This window comes from Passer montanus, unplaced genomic scaffold, assembly GCF_014805655.1.
Source record: "Passer montanus isolate IOZ18808 unplaced genomic scaffold, ASM1480565v1 scaffold40, whole genome shotgun sequence".
Taxonomy (NCBI): domain Eukaryota; kingdom Metazoa; phylum Chordata; class Aves; order Passeriformes; family Passeridae; genus Passer; species Passer montanus.
In genome coordinates this window covers 888,283-910,063 of record NW_024368819.1, presented here as the reverse complement: position 1 = coordinate 910,063, position 21,781 = coordinate 888,283, and the positions used below count along the sequence as shown (strand labels likewise).

At 43.2% G+C, this 21,781-nt stretch overlaps 1 protein-coding gene across 4 annotated transcripts in view; it reads right to left on the bottom strand.

Annotated features, from left to right (window-relative positions):
* Window positions 1-230: 230 nt before the first annotated feature.
* The window catches only part of COMMD1 (copper metabolism domain containing 1), a 62,522-nt gene continuing 40,971 nt past the window's right edge, over window positions 231-21,781 (bottom strand). For 2 of the 4 annotated variants that reach the window (XM_039718898.1, XM_039718901.1), the window contains one exon: window positions 2,543-2,684. In XM_039718898.1, the coding sequence (XP_039574832.1) occupies window positions 2,577-2,684 (108 nt within the window). In that variant the 3' untranslated portion in view covers window positions 2,543-2,576. Of the gene's footprint in view, window positions 2,685-15,832; window positions 15,962-21,781 lie in introns of all 4 variants that reach the window. The other 2 variants (XM_039718899.1, XM_039718900.1) reach the window with 2 other exon arrangements.

Genomic DNA, 21,781 nt, shown 5'->3' with positions numbered 1-21,781 from the left:
CTGCAGGTTCAGGCTCAGAACACCGCAGGCAGGGGCAGGTGGATGCACACACAGAAACCACCCCAGCAGGAAGGCACGGCCCTGCCAAGGAGCTGGCCTGGCCTCGTGTCCCAGCAGCAGCTGAGGATTACTGCATCCCCTTCCCTGCCACATCAGACCTGGTGAAGCAGGAACAATTTTGCTGCCCAGTGACTACCAAGGACTGAGCAGTGTGGTCCTCAACACAGTGGTTTCTTTTTTCCTTTTTTCTTTTTTTGTTTTGCACAGTAGTTTAGAAAGATCCACCAAGAAGAAAATGGGAACAGTTAGGTATCCTGAGATAGTTAGGGGAGGGAAGATTAGGAAGAGAGAGAAGCATCCACCCATAAAAACATACCACTTCAGACCTCAACTAAGAAAGTATCCAATTAATTCTTAAATGTCCCCTAGACTTTTTGCTTCAGCCTCCTCGCCTTGTTAGCCATTCCACATATTTATTATTCTTTGCATGAAATAATACTTCCTGACATCTGTTCCCAGTTTGTTTCTCTTTAATTTCCATTTATAGCACATTTTCCTATCCTCTGACCATGTTAAAATAAAACAATAAGTATGTTTGACACAGTGCAAGCTACTTAAGATCATGATCCTTCCCTGACCTTGATTTTTTTTTAAATATGTCCTAATACACAGAAAGCACTTGAATGAACTTAGTTGAAAAAGGCAACAGAAAGCTCAGAGAATCACAAAGCACTCATTTCACAGCGCTGCTGCAGCCACTGACTCAGGGAGCAGCACGAGGAGCAGTTTGTGGTTACAGCCCAGTTCCTCTCTGACAGGAATCAGCCAAAGGCAGCTGGGGAAACAGAGGTGCTGGGGGCTCCATGAGATGAGAGGGCAGAACAGAACCAGGAGGCTGTAAGAGAAAAGGCAGCAGTGGGACAGGCATGGCAAAGGAAATGTTAATTCCCTGTGCAGGGACTCAAATTGGCTGGAGGGATGTTTCCCCTTCTGACCAGGCAGATGGGAAAAGGTGCCCTTCCCTTGCTCTGAAGAGATTTTGTGTCCAAGTGCAATCTGGCAACTCCACAAGCAATAAATTCTCAAGGAGAAGCGATGAGGAGCGCTTTAGCTATGGCACGAGAACATTTTATGTTGTCATCTCTATATTGGTACAAGCCCTCAATGTAATTTTAGCTCAGGAGGAGGTTGCTTATAAAGCAAATATAAAATGGCAAGAAGCAATGTAGCCTCCAACCAAATGTGTGTACACGCCTTCCAGACAAGGGACAGAGCAAACCAGGAGCCAGGACTGTCACCTTTTTAAGGACCACCAGCCAGCTCTGCTGGAAGGAGATCCTTCCATCCTGCTCTGTCCAAGTGCTGGCCTGCTCAGGCTCAGCTCCTGCTGAGTGTGGTGGGACACCCTGCTGTGACCAGGCTGGCAAGGTCACAGCCCTGAAGGGAAACACAGAGAACTGGAAACCCTTCTGGGAGCCTGTGTCAGCACGGGGGCAGCAGCTGCTCTGCAGCTGGGTGTTCCAGCACAGATGTGGGCACTGCAACAGCCAGGAGCCATCCAGGCAGCTCAGATCCTGTGCCCGTGACCTGCCTCTGGCAGATTTCTTCACTCACACAAGGGTTTTACTGATAAGGCCTCAGGCTGACGGGCTGCCAAGGGCACTTTCCTTTACCCACATTCCGAGCTTAGCCTGTACACACTTAGAAACCTTGGGTTCCATCTGGGGCTTTCTCAGGTCAAACCAAGCCATGAAAAACAGGACTAAGAGCAGCCAAGTTCGGCTGTGCTCTGACAAAGCACTGGCCCCTCAAACACAGCGTGCAGCTCCGTGCCAGGGCTGCACCACTACAGCCCAAGGGCCAGAAGGGGATGAGGCTGGATGGTCTTTGAGGAAGCAGATCAGAGGTGCCTTTGAAGGCACCATCCAGCAAACAGCTGCATCAGGTGCTCTGCACATGCAGGACTGCTCCTTTTGGAAAACCAGCATGTCCAAATTCCCGGGAGATGTTCCCCTGATTGTCCCCTGGCTTCTGCATCCAGGCTGGCCAGCCCTTGGAATCCTCGGCAGCACGGAGCTCACAGGTACAGAGAGGTGTGTTTGTGCCTCTTCTCCCTGAACTCCCTGCACTTCATCTGCTTTCCTGGGTTTTAGCTCTAAGCAGACAGAGCTCACAGAGGTGGATTTGTCCTATAAAGTCCATGGTTTGGAAGTATAAACATGAGTTCCCCCTAATCTGCCTGTTTCTTCTGCTCATTTCTCCTCTGCCACAACTGGCCAATTACCTTTGCTGCTCATCCAGCCCAGCATCTGGAGCACTCCAGAAGTGACTGAGGAGGTAAAGAGAAAAGCTGTGCTACACCCCAAGGCCTGATTAAGCAAAGCTTCGTGGAAACAGTGTTGCTGCTGCTTTGGAAAACAGGTTGGGAGGAGGGGATGAGAAAGCTTCACAGTGTGATTTAGCCCATTGGGGTTATAATCTGGATTTAACCAGCACCCCCTATTCATGTGCTGAAATAGGATTTATGAAAACGCACCAAGGGTTATTTTTTTGTAAGCTGCAATCTCTTTATTTGATTAAGTAGTCTGAGTCAACAAAGTCATACTCTCCTCTATTTCTGACAGTTTCTTCAGCATCTGGCTCACCTTGGCCTCGTCAAACTCCAGGCAGAGAAACTCCGATTCCTACAAAAGAAGAGAGAACAATATTTGAGAAAAACAATTATGTTTGATCCCTGTGCAGAAGTTTGGTGTTTGACAGGAATTTGACAGCTTAACTCCATTTGTCAATGGACTTTCTTGCATTTTCCTGTCTGATTAAGAGCACTAATTTGTATCAGTGATAAAAATCCAGGTGGGATCTGCCTGAGGCATATGTGTTTGCAGGAGACAGCATAAGAAAGTTTGAACAAAATCCTGGAGTATGTCTCACAGCATTCCTTGATTAGGAAGCACTGGAAAAGTAAGCTCTCAAGCAATCCATGAGTTGACCCCTGAGGCTTTGAGGAGCACCATGCAGAAGACAGACCCAGACCTGGCAGAGTGAACCATTCTCCATGGACACCAGCAGACCTGGACAGTGTCAGGCTGCCCTGAGCAACCGCTGCAAACTGGGACTGCAGAGCCAGTGCCTCTTCAGCTCCTGCGGGATCTCCCCAGTTTCAGCATCCTTGCTTTTCCAGACCTGACTAGAAAAGTCCAGAGCAGGCTTTCACACAACAGCTCCTGCCAGAGGAGCAGCTTTTCTCACCCCCCAAAATAGTCCCAGTATCTGTACCCATTTCAAGTCTCCTTTCACAGACAGATCCCACAAGAGCTCTCTGTAACCTGACCTCTCATTGCTCCACGTGTTCCAGCCAGGGGCTGGTTTCTGTCCTGACCTTCGGGGAGGGAGTGGCAGTGCCGTGCTATGCAGGGACCTGGTCCTCCATGGGATGACCTCCAAGGCCAAGCTCCTGGTGACTTCTCAGGCTTTCCAGCCACAACTCTGCACCCCGAGTCATATGAGCCCATCGACAGATTTAATCAGGCCAGGGCTGGCCGTGTAACCTTTGAGATCTGCTGAAGCTGATTCCTTTTTTTTTTTGTTGTTTGGTTTTTGTTTTTTTTTTTTTGTTCCCCACTTCGGGTTTTGTCAGCCAAAAGGAATGTAAGTTGATCAAAACAAAACTCTTTGATTACACATAACTCTTTGATTACACAAAGACACTGCCCCTTCATACAAGTGTAAGTGCACTCACGGAACATTCTTTTAGCTATAAAGCAGCTAAAACTCTCCCATGTGGGCTGGACGGTGTGTGGTTATCCACTCTCAAGTGCACCAACCTAAAACCTGACCCAAGAGGGCTGTAAAATCAGGCTGCTCAGAACTGAGCTTCAGTTTTATTTAATGCTTTGTTAGTTTATCTCCCCCATGAAAAACGGAACAAAAAATAAGATGGAGCCATGAAATACAGAGATCCTTATTCCTTCCCTAAGGCATCCTCCAGGAGCAGGACAAATGGTATCCCTGCTCATCCTCAGCAGGAAACAAGGGCATCCCTTATGCTCCTTCCTACTGCTAAAAAATAATTCAGCCCCCTTGGAGTTAAGCAAAACCAAAACCAGTCACAGACAAGCCCAGCACTGCTGCTGCCCGGCTGGAACCTGGGCTTCAGCTTCATCCTGGGAAGCCGAGCTCGATGCCCAGAGGAAGGTGTGGGAAAGGACCCCCATTTCCTGCGGCCGCCTTGGTTTTGTCTCTCCACACTTTCCCACCCCTCCTCCCCTTTCCCTCCCGAGCCCGGGCTATAAAAAGGAGCTGCAAAACAAAACATCCAAGAAACACAAACTGCCCCCAGCCTTGAATCGGGTTTTCTAGGAGCTGCAACAACAGAGTGCTGCAAAAATATTTATATGAGAGACTAAAAGAAGCACGACTTTTTCTGTCTCAGTAACTATACTTAAAACCCCATGTATTTTTAGAAAACCAACCCCCACAAACTGAAAACTTAAAAAAATTACGATTGTTCTCTATTGTATCAGTTTGGCCAGCTACTTAAAATGCTTTCTATCAACTTTGATACACGTTGTATTTCTAAGTTTTAGCCACTACATCGGAAGAACAGAAAGGAAGCCCTCAGAATTTCCATGTCATTGCATTCATATTCATTTCCCCTTGGTCTGGAGGATCCTACAACAACATCCAGCATTTCAAAGCCACCAGCCAAGGCGCCAGACCCTCTCTTAGAAGCCGTCTCAACTCGATGCGGTGCTTGTAAGATCATTAGCGGTTCTTTGTAAAGGAATTATCCCATCTTGAATTACCAGGAAAGCGCTCTTCAGACAGTGCGGAAGCATCACTCGGGGTGCCTGTGCAAACCCAGCCAGCCGACGCTTCTGGACTGTGCACCCGCCCGGCTGCTCCCCGAGAGTGGGAGGGCTGCAGGGGTTCGGGTCCGATCCCTTTGGAGCAGGCAGTGCTCTGCACAGCCTGCCGGTCAGGGCAATCGCACTGCTCCGCAAGAGATTTTATTCTCTTCTGTTATTTCACGTTTTGCCTTAGAGTAGGATGTGTTAAAGATTTAGCTTCTCCTTGCATATGTAAAAACCCAATCTGTAATGTCACCAAACTTGCCTTCAGAACAGTACCTTTCATTGTGATTAAGAACCCACATTCATTTTCAGCCTCCCCAATTTTAAAATTTTTTTTTCCCAATAAACAGAGCCAAAAAAGAGTCAGAATTCCAATCAAAAAGTAGGAGAGTTCAGAAGTGCTGCCTTTTTGGACATTTTGGGCTTGGCTCGTACCGAAGCACAGGGCTCCGGTTAAAGCAGAGATGTTTAGCACAGATGAATATCTGACTGCTCCCATTACCAGCAAATTAGGCTGAAACACCAAAGCCGGTGGGGGATAAATAAAAGAAGGAGCTGGTCCCCAAGACATCACTGAGCCAGGACTGGAGCCAGCAAGAAGCAAACGTGCCCGGGAATTCACAGCACATCAGCTCCCCCAGCAACACCCACGGGCACAAACAAATGTCATTTTGGTTCCAAGGCATTAATTAAACACAAAAGACAAAATACTAATTTCAGAATAAATCCACTGCTGATTTTTTTTGGTCAAATTTTGCAAACAAGTGTTAAGAGATTGCTTCTCAGGAGTAAAAGAAAACACCTGCAGGGGCTTAGGTATAACCTGCTGTTGCCTAAAGTCTGGAGGTCAACTCTCCTACTTCCTCCAAATTTGCTAATTCCATGTAAATACTATTCCAATTAAACACCTGCAGGGACTATCCTGTAAATATTATCCCAGGTCATAAGTGTAATTGTATTTCAGCAGGAGAATCAATCACAGAATCACAGGATGGCTTGGGTTGGAAGGGACCTTAAAGCTCATCCCAGGCCAGGGACACCTTCCACTAGACCAGGTTGCTCCAAGCCCCATCCAACCTGGCTTTGAACACTTCCAGGGATGGGGCATCCACAACTTCTCTGGGGAAACTGTGCCTCACCACCCTCACAGTCAAGAATTTCTTCCCAATATTTATTCTGAACCATCTCTCTTTTAGTTTAAAGCCATTCCCCTTGTCCTGTCACTCCATGACCGTGTCCAAAGTCCCTCTCCAGCTCTCTTGGAGCCCCCTTTAGGTACTGGAAGGGGCTCTAAGGTCTCTCCAGAGTCTTCTCCATGCTGAACAACCCAAACTGTCTCAGCCTGGCTGAGGTGCTCCAACATCTTCATCACTCTCCTCTGGACTCATCCCAGCAGGTCCGTGAGGTTCACTGGTCAGTTGTGAGCCTCCATCCTCATGGCTCAGCACCAGAGCAGCTTTTGCCTGAGCCAGTACCTGCTCACAGGCTTGCATGGTACACAAATGCAAATCTTAATTAAAAAAAAAAAACCAAGAAAAAAAAAAAATTAAACACTACACTCCCTGCCCCCCAAAATCTCAACATAACCAGAAATTCAAAATGGAAATTAGACACTTTTTAACAGTGCAAGGACACATTCTCCCTGGAAAAGGCACATCCAGAAGTAATTTTTGCAATGATGCTGCCAAGCTCTATCACAGAAGCCTTCCTTCACTGCAGACTATCCTTACTCATTACTGTGGGAATTCGGTACTGTGCTGCCCAATGTCAGAAAATAAAACCCTGATAAATTCACCCCTCACTATAAACTTGCTTCCAAACCTTTCTCTGGGTGGCCTCTCCCTGACCTCTGGTGCTCACCATTCCCAGGTGCCTCCCCAGGGCTGCCTGGTCAGAGGGACCTGTCCTGTCACATGTGCAGAGCTCTCTCCCATCCTCTCTTCCAGGAAAACATTTGCTGCAGGAATGTCACAATACACAACATACACCTTGCATGAATGATCCAAAAGGAAGAAAAACCTTGGATTTTAGCTTGTATTTCCTTCTTCAAAAATCACAGCAATAGGACATTAAAGTGGGTAGTTCCACTGGGTACAAATATTTCATGTCAGAAGTTTATGAGAGCAATTTATTTTTGCCATTTAGATTCTCGTCTTAGGAACATCTGATAAGTGGTAAAAAGAAAATAAAACCACAAAAGTTGCCCCAAACCAATGCAGAATGATGAAAGTGTGAGAGGATGCATCGATTCTTCTTTCACATTGCATCAATTGTGATCCCACTGCAAACTTCTGGAGTTATTTTTATATTCATTAATATTCAGCAAGATATACTGGGGCATATGATAATGACAGCAAAATCTAGATAATTCCACAAAAATTGCAACAGATTGCAGTCCATTGATTTCACACTCCCACATTTCTGACAATACTAAGTTCATTATTTTTAATTCAATTTAGAGCTATTTCTGCTCGATATCTACAATCATGCCCCTCAAAAACTCTAATGTAAAGTGCAATTCATTTCCATAATACTGTATAAAATAAAGCACAAATATTTGTAACTGCGGGTGCCTTTTAATTCTCCATTATTTTGGTATTACATGAACCAGGAACCTCTTAGGCAAATTATTATTACATCCCCTTAAAAAAAAAGTTAACTTGATTGCAGATTTTTAATACTTTTAATGTAACATCAAGCCTGTAATATCACAGATTAAGCAGATTAAAGATTGCAGAAAATGGAACAATTCCAAAGGATAAAAGTAGATCCCTGATACTGCATAGCAAATGTAATGTCATTCCTTTTACGTTATCAGCCTCCTGAAAATAGTCTACCTCATATTTTATATCCTACATGAAAAATGAGCATTTATGGATGCAGCTTTAACCTGCTGCTCCCTGTGCCTTTTGGAAGTGCAGCTTTCTTTTCAGGAAGTGTTGAAGAAAAACAAAGCCAAACCATAATTTAAGCAGTATAACTAATTAGAAGGTAGCATACTCTATAGCTTTTATACATTTCACATTAAAGACCCAACAAGAATAACATGATTCTTAATAATTAACACGAAAAAAGGACAATACTTTTATGAAAGCCTCTTCTTATATGGCTCTGGAAGTATTAACTTTCACTGGTTTCTGTAAACCTTCCAATTTCTCTCTTTTTGATTTTTTTAAAAGAATCACACTGGTTCACACTGTTTCTGGCTTCTCACCCTATGCATCCCCCACATGCCACCCGAGTGCCCTGCCCTGTGAGCTGCCCCTGCACAGACTCACCACTCCAGGGGTTTCTTACCCACTGTTCCCCCAAAAACCCTTCCACCACAGTGTGCAAACAGAGGCTGGCAATGAACACTCGAGTGCTGGATGTGCAGCCCAGGTTTGGGATTAGTGATCCCTGATTTCTGTCCACTCAGTGCTAAGCACGGCTCCCAGATGCTGTGAGGACACTGCTCCTCCACTGTGGATGTCCCTCAGACCCTTGGCTGGTCAGGGGAGGCAAACATTCCAGTGCTGAGGGCAGACTGCTGTGGTCAGAAAGGAAAGGTTATAAAAGCCACCAACACAATGCAGAAAAAAGGACCCGTTTATGCTGACAAAATGCAGATTTCATTCTCATTTATGGATGACTCTTTGCAGGGTCATGCCTGTGACTTTTTGTGTGGCCTCCCCTGATCGATTGCTGTTTGCTAAGCCTGCTCACCTGGTTCCTCCAACAACCTTTTCACAACATCTTCAGCTACCTGAGGCTCAGGCTACCCCACAAAGCCTGTTGCAGTCATGGGAGCTTCACAGAACAGAAAACCCTTTATGGCTCTCCCTCACTGAAGAGTGGTGGATTGGTGGATGTTTGACTCTATAATGCTGCATCTGCATTCTGGAACATGCTCAGTTTAGGCTAAATCCTCTTGGAACTGGGCTGTTGGACAAAAACTCTACCTTGAGGTGTTCAGAGTATCCTAAATTTTTAAGGCAATTCTTTTTCATAAGGGCATCAAGAAGCACCTTTCTGACCTTGCAGTCACCTTGAACTTTGTTTTTTTTTCCTCAACACCCCCTCCTGCATTACAGCACTTCCTATTTTTTAAAAAAAAAGGTATTTAAGGAGAAACCTCCAAAGTATTTTTTTACCTCATAGTCTTGATCTTGGATATGGGCAAAGCAGTCTGGGGGAGGATCCAGCCTGGCATGGGAAATACTGACCATGTAAGCAGGTCATAGCTGAAGGCCACTAAATACAGGGCTGGGTAATCCCAGACAAAGGCACTGCCAGAACTTCTGCCTTCTGAGATAGGAATGGAATTGAGACAAGGGAACAGAAAGTGTTGTGATCTAACTCCTGCTGCAGGAATGAAAAGTGAAACCTCTCTGTATCTGAACTGTTTCTAAAAAATAATGCAAAAGCACAGACTCTTCTGACCCCCTCTCTGCCCCTACAGACACTGTTTTGTCAAAGTAGGCACACCAAATGTTTCCATTTTAATTCCAGCATATTTGAAAGCACAGCTGAGCTGCAGCTCTTTCAAACCCTAAAACAGTGAGTGTGAAATGTTTAATCTTTAACGTTTTTCCTCTACTGCTTCACTGGCTTGAGGTAAATAGGTGTGATGGCATACCAAATAAATCAATTAACCTGCTTAGGCTAATGACACTGTCTTGGAGACCCGGTATGCAACTCTGGTTGGATCTTGAGCCAGCTGCTATTTAAACAAAGGTGTAAACAGAGCTAAAATCATTAACTAACAAATGCATGAAGAGGTTTTAAAAGGAAAAAGAAAAACAACAAACCAGTGATATCTGCAAGCTTCATCAAACTGTACACAGAAGCACATAAAGCCAGCATAAAAAATATTAAATTACCTTTGTATGACTGTGAGATTTGAAACAAAACACGTCTAAAAAAAGAAATTACAAAAAACCCCCCTATAATATGACTCTGTAAGAATATATACATATGTAGTTTATACAATTATATATACTACATTGAAAATTACATAAAAACTATTTAAAAGCTCCATTTCTGGCAGGGCATCAGGCTCTCTCACAAGGGTACCAGCGATGAGAAAGCTCCATCATCACTTATTCAAGCCCTGCCTGCTGTGTCAGCTCTCCACTAACAGAGTCTCTCGGTGGAACCACTGCAAGGTGAGGTGCTCTCCTCTCAGACTCCTCTGCAGGGGACCTTAGAGGGTAAATGCCCTTCCTCACTTGTGATCTGCATTTTTCTACCTTGTTTGACAGCTGTCCTTGTTTTCTTGTGCCATGGCTGCTCATGGAGCTGAAATATCAGTCTACAGCTTTCCCTAGACATGTTTCATGTCACAAGAACTAGGCTAGCCTTTCTTTTTTCAGTCTTCTATCTCTTAATTGTGAAATTAGTCTAAGAAAGAATCCTTACTGATGCATCTTCTGCTTTTACACTAAATCCAGCTTTTCTAGTGAGAACATTCCTTAGATCTGGAATTAATTTTCATTACATTTACATCTACCTATTACCTAACATGGGAATCATTTGGCATGGCAAAAAAAATTAAAATCAAACATCACTCATTATCATACCCCCCCCCCACTCTTTCTCAGAATAAAGTTTCACCTACTTTAAGTTAGTATTTACCATTTTCTTAAATGTTTCAGGAAGTACACTACTTCAAACCCTCCCTGCCACTGGGGCATGTTTTTGTAACAGTGTATCCCCAAGACCAGGAACTTGGTTAACTCCTAAAGACACAATGAAATTTCTGTGCTTTTAATGTAACTTTTCATTTAATTAAATCAACCACATTCGTCTCTGTTACTGCAATAAACAATACCAGGAAAACAGGAATGAACTCGGGGTTACTTTTATAGCAAACCAATCAACACAGTTAAAGTAATCTGCATTTAGAAATAATCCCAGAGTTAAAGAATGCACTAAAACCTGAGCAGAGAATTCCTGACCTTAGGGGGCTGTGTGACTTGGGATTCTGGCATATTCTGCTTGTGAGTACTGCTGGCTTGCAGGCTGAATAATTTGGTTTGCAGCCCCAAAACAGAGTAACAGAGATCATTCTTGCTTCTCCACAGCTCCTTCATGTTTATGTGTTACATAAATGACTCAGGAATCCATTAATGTCCTGCCCAAATATAAAAGCTGAGTAAAAATGAATATCCTCTTCCAACCCAAATTATTATATGGTTCTGTAATATTGGGCTATTGGGACACAAGACACATGATGGACTTTGGACCTGGTTAGCATAAGAGTTTTGATAACAGGATGCCTTGACAATGGCAAACAGAACTTTGAGGATTAAATAAAGATTGCAAGAAGATTCAATCAAACTGACTTACTGGAAAAAGAAAATTACATCAAGACTTCTGCAAGCAAGAGATGTTTAAAATGTATAAGTTTGTTTATGTGATGATTAACCCAATGGTAGTAAAACATTGCTAGCCTTCCTAAAATAGTATATAAGCATTTGTACTTCACAATAAATTTGGATTCTTTGACCATCACACCAAGTCCCTCTCTCTTCATTGCTGATACTGTAACCCTAAAACAATTAATTTCCATGAGAGCCGACAATGCTGGCTCCCGTTGATGGCAAAGGCCAAAAGATCTTGGCTTTTCCTCTCCAGTCAGTTTCAGTCAAGACCATACCTGGTTTTCTCAAAGAGACCAAAGATTAGAACGACTCTGAAACAGCATTTTGGAGTAAGATGTGTAGAAAACCCTCCTTTCTGAACCCTGCACATTTGCCCTGTGGCCTGAAAAGCACCGGGATTGCCTGAAACAAGAGCACATGAGGGGTAGGTGGGTCCTGTTGCTGAAATACTTCAACACCCAGAGCTGAACTAAAAGTACAAAGGTGTTTATTTTGGTTGCTGCAAGTTTTGCAAGTAGTGAGTAAAGGCCATGCAAACCCTCTGCTGATTATGTGTCTTAATGGCAACAGGTAATGCCCTCAAAAAGCCCTATTTCAAGTGTCCCTGTGTTCTTCACCTAAGCTCTGGGATCAGCATGACCCAGCTACAGCAAATATGTTTTGTGCCCACAAAATGGCATTTTTCAGACATAATTTTTGAAGGGCAGCTGTTTGAGCCCTGCTCTCCTGGCCGTGTTCAGCAAGCAGCAATGCCAGGCAATGTTTGCTGCAGGGCATTTCACCATCAGAGAAGGGAGAGACAAGGCTGGCACAACAGACAGGCACACACCACCAGCAGCATCCCCATCTTCTCCAGAAACATTAACCCTCTGTCCCTGGCACACTGAGCCCACACATCTGGAATTACAAGCAAATACACCTTGAAATGGATGGTGAGAAGTCACTGGCATTTCGACAGAACTGCTCATCTAAAAATACATAAACAGGGTTCCAAAGGCTTGAAAATATGCCTGTAGTCTAGCATGCATTCAGCTGGGCTTTCCTTCTTAAAATATTTAACAATACAAAGCAGTCAGACCAAACAGACTTTTTATTTTTGCTGCTTTTATGGCATTTATCCACAACCTTTCTGATGATCTGAAAACAGAACTTATCAGGACTAGAGAATCTACTCAGAGTTATGTGGCCACTGCAAACACGTCTCCTCAGTGGGACCAAAATAACTATATTTGTTTCTTTTCTGCAATTTGAGTGTGTGAACTTACAAGGGGACAAAAAAGCCAAATTTAAAAAAAAACCAACCCAGTCTAAATAATTTTAGGTATTTTTTCCTCATTACTTTTAGAATGCAAACTGCTGTCTTTCAATTCACCATGAGAACCCTTCCACAGCAAAGGGGGCAGCCACGTGTTCAGAGTCCAGCCTGGTTTACAGCCCCTCCAACACTGCTGCTCTTGCTGTTCCAAAGCCTGGGGACAGGCATCACACCCGGATTTATCAGCAAAACAGCAGCTCCTGCTCAGTGTGGTGCAGTCTGCTGAAGATACTGAGAATCTCTGCACTGACCTCAGTGACCTTCAGATCAAATGCACAGAAATATCAGCATTATGTGCCAGCAGGGAGACACCAGAGGAATACAGTTCTCTTCTGAAAATAAAGGAAAAGTTCCAGATTTGCATTTTCCTTTGCCTTTTTTTTTCAAACCACAGAATATGTCCTTGGTATTATTTGCTGCGTAATACATAACTCCTTTTTCTTTTTTTCAGCCTCTTTTCTTGTGTAAGGTGAAAAGCAAAGGCTCACAGTGAAAGCTGAAGCTGGAGGTGCAACCCTGAAGGGACGAGTGTGGGAGGACATTTCTGTCTGAGCAGAATCTCACTGCAGCCAAGGGACTGCCTGCTCTGCCCACACAGCTCTCCTTGCCTCAGTTAAAATACAACTTTGTTTTATTCAATCTGTGATTTCACAATTCATTCTAGAAATGAATGTGGGCAATAAAATACCTGCTCTGCACTACACTCAACGCCACACCTGGATTAATCTGTTTAAAGGTCTCATCAGGACAGAGCAGGACACCAATTCTCAATATGATCCCCAAACCAGCTTGGCCACAAGGATTGTTTTAAGGCTGGAACTTCACAGTCCTCTTGACAGGCATCATGTTTGAACCATATTTTTTTTCCAGAAAGATAAAGGGTTTGAAGAGAAGTTATCTAATTTTGGTTGACCTCCCATTCTCAATTCAAGGGCAAGTGGTGCTGAAGTAGAAATCATTTCCATAACTGAGCTGCACAGCAGTCATTTAACAATTAATAAGCAATCCACTCAGCATATGAAAACTGAATAGGAAAATAAACACATGAGAATCTTTCTGCACAAAGAAAGGCTTCAGCTCTTCCACATCAGATATTTAATTAGTTGTCTCTTTTTCTCATCGTGAACAAGGGGAGAAGAAGGCAATAAAAGACCTTAACCACTTCTCCTGAGGAAAATGGAGATGATGTGAATGGCTCATTTAGCTTTCTGTGCCTTTGAAGTAGAGGAGAAGTCTCTTGTTTTTTATTCTCCACAACAGCAGTTTTATTCTATTGTGCATTTTTTTTTATTCTCCACCTCTTTTTTGGGCCTGCACCCAGAGTTAGGACACCAGCCTTCAGCAGAGTGGACACGTGTCTGCTCGTGGTAAATCTGCAATGCCACAGCCTGCTTCTTCTGCATGACAAAAATGTCCCATTTGTGACATCCCTTGGCAGATGTAAGGTCACTGCTCTTGCTGTAGGACTGTGAGAAATAGAATGTATTTCACCTCCTCCCTGTTCCTGGGATCAGGCTAAAGATTTCCTCCTGGGAGACCAATCTAAGCACCAAGGACTTTGCCTCGTGGGCCTCATGCTGGCCTGGCACACGGTGGCCACGAGGGCACAGGGACACCACTCCTGTCTTCACCACCACCCCCTGCCTTCTCACTGCAGCTCTTGAGTGGGAGAAGAAGTCACGTAGCAGCTCGCAGATAAAAGAAAACAGAATGCTGCTGTGATTTCAGGCAGGGAGATGAGATGGAGAACAGGGTTATTACATAACCCAGAGCCACCCCTCCTAAAGAAGCAGGGAAGGGGAGGATGATGTGCAGTGCCAAATGCTGTTGCCTGGTTTTAGACAGCTGTCCTCAAGTGGATTTATAGTAAAATCTGTGAGTGGACCTGTGTCTCTAAAATGCACGCGCTTCTTCTCTTTTCAAGCATCAAAACACTGCATAGGATTTTTAATCCTGCCAAGCCTAGGGGTTTGTACTGATGGCTGTTCCTTCTGCTGCCCTCTTGACCAAAAGGTGCTAACAAAGCCAGGACAACTGTGCAGCACTGTGATAAAAATAGCTGGTTTTGGTTTAAATATCTTGCTTTTCAAACCCCCTGTCTCCTGGGAAGCTAAGTCCTTACCTGTGAAAGGGTTGGGAGGTAATGGAAACTGTATGGAAAGATTTGGATTATATTGAGGGCTAGTAGGAAGAAAGGGGTCTGCATATAAAGGCAAAAATGCCAGTGAGAACAAGGAATGTCTGTTTGCCTTCCCTGTCTGCCTGCAGGATTTTCAGGTCTCTGCTAAGCCTGCTAATGCCTATTACACCTTTCCATGCCTATTACATCTTTCTTTAAGGTTAGGAGACAGGAGTTAGTATTTTGCAGCAGCAATAAATAATTCAGTTCTCAGGTTTACTTCCTCCCATTCTTTAAGCTTGCTTTTATCTGACCCCCTGCTGAATGCCTAACAGGGATTTTCACTGACCAGCCAACCTTGGCACTCCTGCTTTTCCCTTCCTTCTCAAACCTTTACAACACACATGGAACTCAGTGGGGTTTACAAAACCCAAATGACTGCTTCTCCAAAAGCGTCATTTCATCTCCCTTCTGGAGATTTTTTAAAAAAATCATACATTAATTAGCAAAGCTGGGCTCAAGTCATGTTAGCTGTTGTCTGTATCCACCAGAGAACTGTTGGGATTAAATTCCCAGAGCTTGCCAGGGCATCTGCAGGGAGACCAGAGCCCAGGATGCTGTGCAGGCACAACACCCTTGGGACCTGTCTGCTCCGTGCCTGAGGCAAAGCCAGAAGTGGAGTTTCATTTTCAGAAGGGTAAATCTGCTCAGAAATTGAAAATGAAGTTTGATAAACAGTTATAAGGTTCTAAGAAAAAAGGTGGCATGCTGGGTTCCCTGCATTCACTCTGCTCTGCTGTAGGCTTGGTAATATAGTGGATATTATAAATTGTGCCTTAATTTCCTTGGAGAAAAGGATTGTCCTGAGATAAAGAGTGCTGGGAAGCAGCTTTACATTTGGAATGGCCTTTCATCCCACAAGCCCAATTAACATTTCTGGAAACAAGCTGCAGACATGTAAAGATATTTCTAAAATATCAGCCTGAGTTAAGAAAAAGGTATTGGTAATATGGTGCTCCTGAAATAACCAGGGAGAGAATCTGGCATTTCTGATCTCCTTTGATTGGATCCCCAATAAACAAGTTCTTGAAGAGAACTCAGCATTACCATTTTATGGGTTTGTGCTACTTCTGTATGCAGCCACTTAACAAAGGACTGTAATTAAATGCTGATAAAATACCTTCAATTGACATTACAGACCTCAGCTCCTCATTTCAAACCAATGCAGTGGCAGTGTTTGGTTGTGGTTTGGGTTTTCTGTGGTTGTGTGGCAGCAGAGCAGGGGAGGCACCACGAGCATCCCCTGCACCTAAAAAGCAACAGAAAAAGAAAAACTTTCAAAACAGTAACTTCTACTATACTTTTTAAGAAAGCCAGGCAGTCACACAAAGAAATCTAATACATTTTGGGTGTGCTATAAAACCAGAACAACACACCCTGGCTGAAAAACATCCCAGAGGTGTTTTCCAGAAGGAACACTGAATCCACTCTCGGAATCCCGTGCTACTGCAAAGGGATTACGACAATTTTCAGGCTGAATTTTAAACAATAAAATAGGGACAGACAACATCAGATGTGGATTTCTGTTCTTAACCTCAGTGTATTTTTCCTATCACACAATCTTCCCAAGAGCTGATCCAAGGGGAGTGCAGTCACAGAGCTCGGGCTGGAAAGAGTCAGGTCAATCCCCAGCAGCAACTTCAGGGATGCACCTGCAGTTCAGACAGTGAGGGGCCCTGCACCACCTGCCCTCACAAGAAAAAACAAGCAGGGATGAAAATGAAGCTGCCTGTGAACCACTTGAGAGGAGTCCTGAGGGATTTCCCTTGCTGGAAACCTCTCCAAGGTTATCTCAGGTGGGATAATGCTCTCCCCTCCCTCCACTGTCCACCAGCACTGCTCTTCAAGAACGTGTCTGATGAAATTTCCACCACGAATTCTCCAAGAAAGCCAGAGTCTTCCAGAACAGGGGACTAATTTTAGTTCTCCCACTGCAGATGAGCCTCAAAAACATGAAGTGGTCCTTGCACTGCATCTCTGCAGAGGAATTAAGGAGGAGGCAAGAAGGTCACTATCCATGTCAAAAAAAACCCACACCAGACAATATTTTTCATCTGGACCAGACCTCTAATGCAACCTCTCGTTTCTTGCTAGTTTATGGTTGCCTTGGATTCCGTGCCTCAGAATGGTCATGAATAGAAAATGATAAGGAAATATATCTCCACTCACTCCCACCACACATTACACTTCCTTTGTGAGCAAAACTACCAGGACTTGTTCAAAGTGTGGAAAAGCATATTTTTAACTGCTGCTAAAGATACAGTGAGTCATTAATGATCTGGGTGCCAGGAGACCATGATTTGTGAAGTCACTGCTGCTCATTATTTCCACAAAACAATTAGTCAAAATGAAAAACGAAGCTCTAGAGCTTCCAGGAATGGGATACTGTTCTTTGGATCTTTCATGAACAGGATGAAGATTGTAACAGCTGTCTGGACCATCCCCTCACCCCCTTAAAATGAGTATAATAACTTAAGATAAGCTCATCTGTAAGGGACAATAAAAATAAGAGATCACTTTCAGGAGCTGTGGATGGGGAGGATGGAGAGATAGAAGTGCTGAAAAATTATTCTTATTTACTGGCCTGGTTGCATTAAACTCCAAGCTACCTACTTTTTATTTTTAAACAAGAGTCTAAGTTCAAATAACAAAACCCACACTGGTTAGAATTGGAATTAGATTTTCAAAAGACAACACATTGAATAGAGTCTGTATTACCAGAAACGGAATATTTGAAGACATTTTCTTTTCATTAAAAAAAGAATGGCCATACTTTCCCCCAGCTAACACCCATTTATCAAACTATAATGAGGGGCTGGCATTTGATGTTTTATTTGATGTCTACAGATTCACCCACCAGAATGTAACTACTTTTTGCAGGAGCAAAAAGAGCCTGGAACCTAGGTCTGAAGCACCAATAGCACTGTGTAAAGGTTTTTAGTCTCAGAATAGCCACATCCATATGGGCAGATGCACTCAGCTCAATGAGATTTATTGCTATGAGATAAAATGGCCAGAAAAGCAGCTTTCCTAATTTTTTGTCTTAGGTAAAAGCTCTAATCACTGTCCTCTTAGTTTTCAGCTATGAAGGACAAAACAGAGTTGTTGGTTGTTTTTCTCCCTTAACAAACCCCCAAAACCACAAACCAAAATTTTTCCTTTGGAATCACCTGTGTGTGACACAGCCAAAGTGTCCATCACTTACAGCAAAATATTTCAGGTTTCATAACTCCAAAAAGATGATCCCATGCTACAGGCACTGTCCCAAGGCTGTAATAAATAGAAGGGGGCTTAATACCAGCATGTGCTACACGCATTTTGAATCATGTCTCCTCTCTCCCTAATTCTGCTGTTCATTTCTTGGGCCCATTATCCATGGGTTGAGCATCCCAAAGTGTGCAGCAACACACCACTACCCTCCAAATGCAAACCTGGGGCACTTAATAGCAGCAGTATTTCACAAGTGGTGTCCCACAGGTACCAGTGGATGTGCTGCTCAGTATTTACAGCTCAGCTAAAAGCAGCTTTGAATAGGCCATTTTTCAGCCACAGGTACAAATGTTAAACGATTAATGTGCTTTTGCATGAAGTGGGAAAGAGGAACAGATGTAGCAAAAAGAAAACAATAGTAGGAAAAGGGTTGTTGGGGAAAAATATGGTGTAGAAGTTGAAGAATGGAGGAATGGTCCACCCTTGGAGGTACCAAGTGTAGCAGCTCACAGTAAAGGAAGGAGGTACAGTTTCACTTTGGGGAGAAGACATTAGTACAAATGCTTTCACAGGTGACACAAAAGGCCAGCAGTCTTTGAAGTGAATACAGAAATGTTTCTTGCTGAGGGAGAAGAAACCCCTTCACAACCTTTACAACAGACATAATTACCCAATACACACCAAAGGCTTCTGGCTGCAGAAATCAGAATTAGCATGTATTTTCTTCTCTTTCCTTTTAGCAAACAATCAAATATGACAAGGCACGTAACTGAGCACTCTGACACTTCCTGTGAAGGACAACACAATTTAGGAGGGGAAAGTAAAATCTGAAGCAGCAGATTTAAATAAAAATCTGTCTCAGAAATAAGCTTCAATACCTTAGCATGATTTTGAAGGTTTTCTATCAGAAAAAGCCTGAATCACAATCAGACCTTTCAGGTGTTTGGCTCCCCGTGGTAAAACACCATGTCTGGCTGGAGAGCAGAGGGCTCCTTCTGCATTCCCCTTCCTGAGAAAGAGCCACCAGAAAGCTGCCACTTCTGACTGCATGAGGAGAGCCACAACAATTAATTACTCTGCTTGAGATCCTTCTCACCTGCTTCTTGGAAGTTTCCTCTTCCTCAACCCAAAAGGTTTTTTAAATTACCTTGTCATGTGCTTGAAGCACTTAGGAAAAGCACAGTCAGGCAGGCTTGTACAAAGCACCCCACTCCTCAGGGGAGAACAGTAAGACAACCATGTATTTTAAATATCTAATCAAGGACTGGGTTTATTACCAGAATTTTATGTTCTGCAGTATCTGAGTGGTCTGCACAAGAAAGAAAACATGCCCAATTCAATAATGTGAATCCCGTTGCAGCAAGGAAGTTCTTGCAAAGCTTTTCCTTTAATTCCTGAGCTGAGCTGGTTATTTGAAAGAGATGCCAGTTCACAGGGCAAGCGACCATGCTGAGAGCTTCAAAACCCGACATTCAGTAATCCATCAGTAGTCATTAGCCTCCCATTTAGGCTCTAATGCCCTTTCTGTGCTGTTCATGGATTACCCAGTTCTGCTTTAAAAATTGCAGAGATGACATAAGACTCCTGTTATACAAAGCTGTATCACATTCAGCATGGGAACAGTTTGTGGAAGGCTGCAAACCTGTTGCATAAGCTTTACAGAGAACCAGGTTTTATGTGGATTTCATCTTGCTCAATGTGTCTAGTCTATAATCCAGTTTCCAAAAATATCATTATAGTTCCTTCTTGAAATAAAAAAGACCCTAAATAGGTTTGAGATGAGATAATGCTACCTATGAATGCTTATATTGGTGATGCTTTAATGTTTGCATAAATGCTCATGTGACACTTGCTTTTTATCCTTCAAAGTGAGTTTTACATGAATTCTAAATGTATTTACCTTTCATTACCCATTAATCCAGCCTGTTTTCCTTTGAAAGAAAAAAAGGATTTTAAAGAAGCAGGGAAGAAGCTCACAAATCAATTGCCTCCCACACAAATCAATTGCCTCTGTCAGATGACAACAACTGGACTTGTTTTTAAGTAAATGGACTTGTTTTTAAGTCATTGGTGAGCAAGAGATCAATACAAGCAGCCAAACTCAAGGTTGGATGACTTTTTCAGACCTGCAAGATAGGCTTTGTACCCTAAAATTCAGAGGAAGGTGAGAGGATGTGAAAGACCCAAGATTATGACCAAGGATTCTTTCAGATCCTCAAATTCACAGAAAAAAACCCCTGCATTTAAGACTTGCCACCTTAGAAACTGAAGTCCTGGCAGCAAGCAGTCCTACCTACCCCTCCTTTCATCCAAAATAAGGAAAGAGCCAGTGTCTTTTGAAGACCTTTGAAGCTCCCTATGCTGGGAGAGGGCTGATCATTAATGACCAGAGGAACACCAGGCAGAACTAAAAGCAATGGGACTGGCTCCCATCCGCAGCTCCAGACATTATTCCTGGAGTCTGAAGAAATTTTTCATCTGTATTTCAATTTTTTTGTTTTTTAAAGGAATGCCATCCAGGCATCCATAGAACTGAGGAAAGCATATCACCCGACAAAGGCTTTTCTCCTGGTTTTCAGTGTTCTATAGTGTGTGCTTTTGAAATCAAAGCTCTAATCAGAGTTCCTTCCACATGCACCAAAGGCCAAAGTACAGTCCAAAATTTGATCCAAATCAAAACCAAGACTGCCAACTTCTGCTATTACATCCAGCAACCTTGATTAATTCAAGGCTTGAATATTCTCAGTAGAGCAAGGGTAAGTGTAATACCCTGTGCTGATGTCCAAGCACCTCCCTCAGCTGAACGTTACTCCCAACTGGAGGTTTAATTAGCAATAATTACTTGCTTTTCTTAGGCCTTTATTTGCACATATTGATAAATCTAATGGGTTAAAGGTGTACAGAGCAAAGCACTCAAGACCCTAATCAATACAGCACTCAGTGTGCTAACTTTCAAAGGGCTGGCAGTAAATTTATCCATAAAGTATCATCTGGGAATCTCAGTGCATGGGTTAAGATGTGGATGAGGAAGAGGAAGAGGAAGAGGAAGAGGAAGAGGAAGAGGAAGAGGAAAAGGAAGAGGAAGAGGAAGAGAAAAGAGAAAAGAGAAAAGAGAAAAGAGAAAAGAGAGAAGAGAAAAGAGATCTCCTGATTTCATCTGAGGAGAGCACTTGAGCTGCAGCCCACTGGCCCCCCCTGCTCCCAGCCAAGGACTACCCCTCTGCACATATGAAATTAGCTTAGGATCACCAGAAAGCTTCAGCATTTGCCTTTTATAACTTTGTTTATTGATACCTCTTAACAAGTTTGTCCTAAAAAATGTAGGAAATTGAGAAGTCTATGGGATCTGCTAATGAAAGGTTTAATTGAGGCTGATGCTGCATCTGGGTTGGGTTTATTCATTTATGCTGTTGAACACTGATGAGCTCATCAGCAAGTTATGTAAAACAATCCATATTCTGCAACATGAAAAGCAAAATTATTTTCAGCAATCCATGTGAAAAAAGCAAAATGCATCTCCAAAGCCCTTTCAATTTTGCTCCCTGGGTGCATTTGTTTCAGCAGCCTCACTCGCTATCTATGTCCTGAATCTTCTCACAACTGTGGTCCACAAAAAAAAACGGGGACAGAGTAACTAAACACTGATTTCAACTTACAAAACAAAGTTGTTCACATTTGCTAGTAAAACAATTCATATTCCTGTTGGACTGAACTTCAAAACACCTCTGTTAACTCACACCATAGATAAAGCTCTACAAATAGCTTGTTGCCCTAAGACCAAAACAAATGATCCAGTTTAAAAGGCATCATTCCCTCCTTATCCTCTGAACGTTATGCATGCCAAAGGAATTAGAAACAA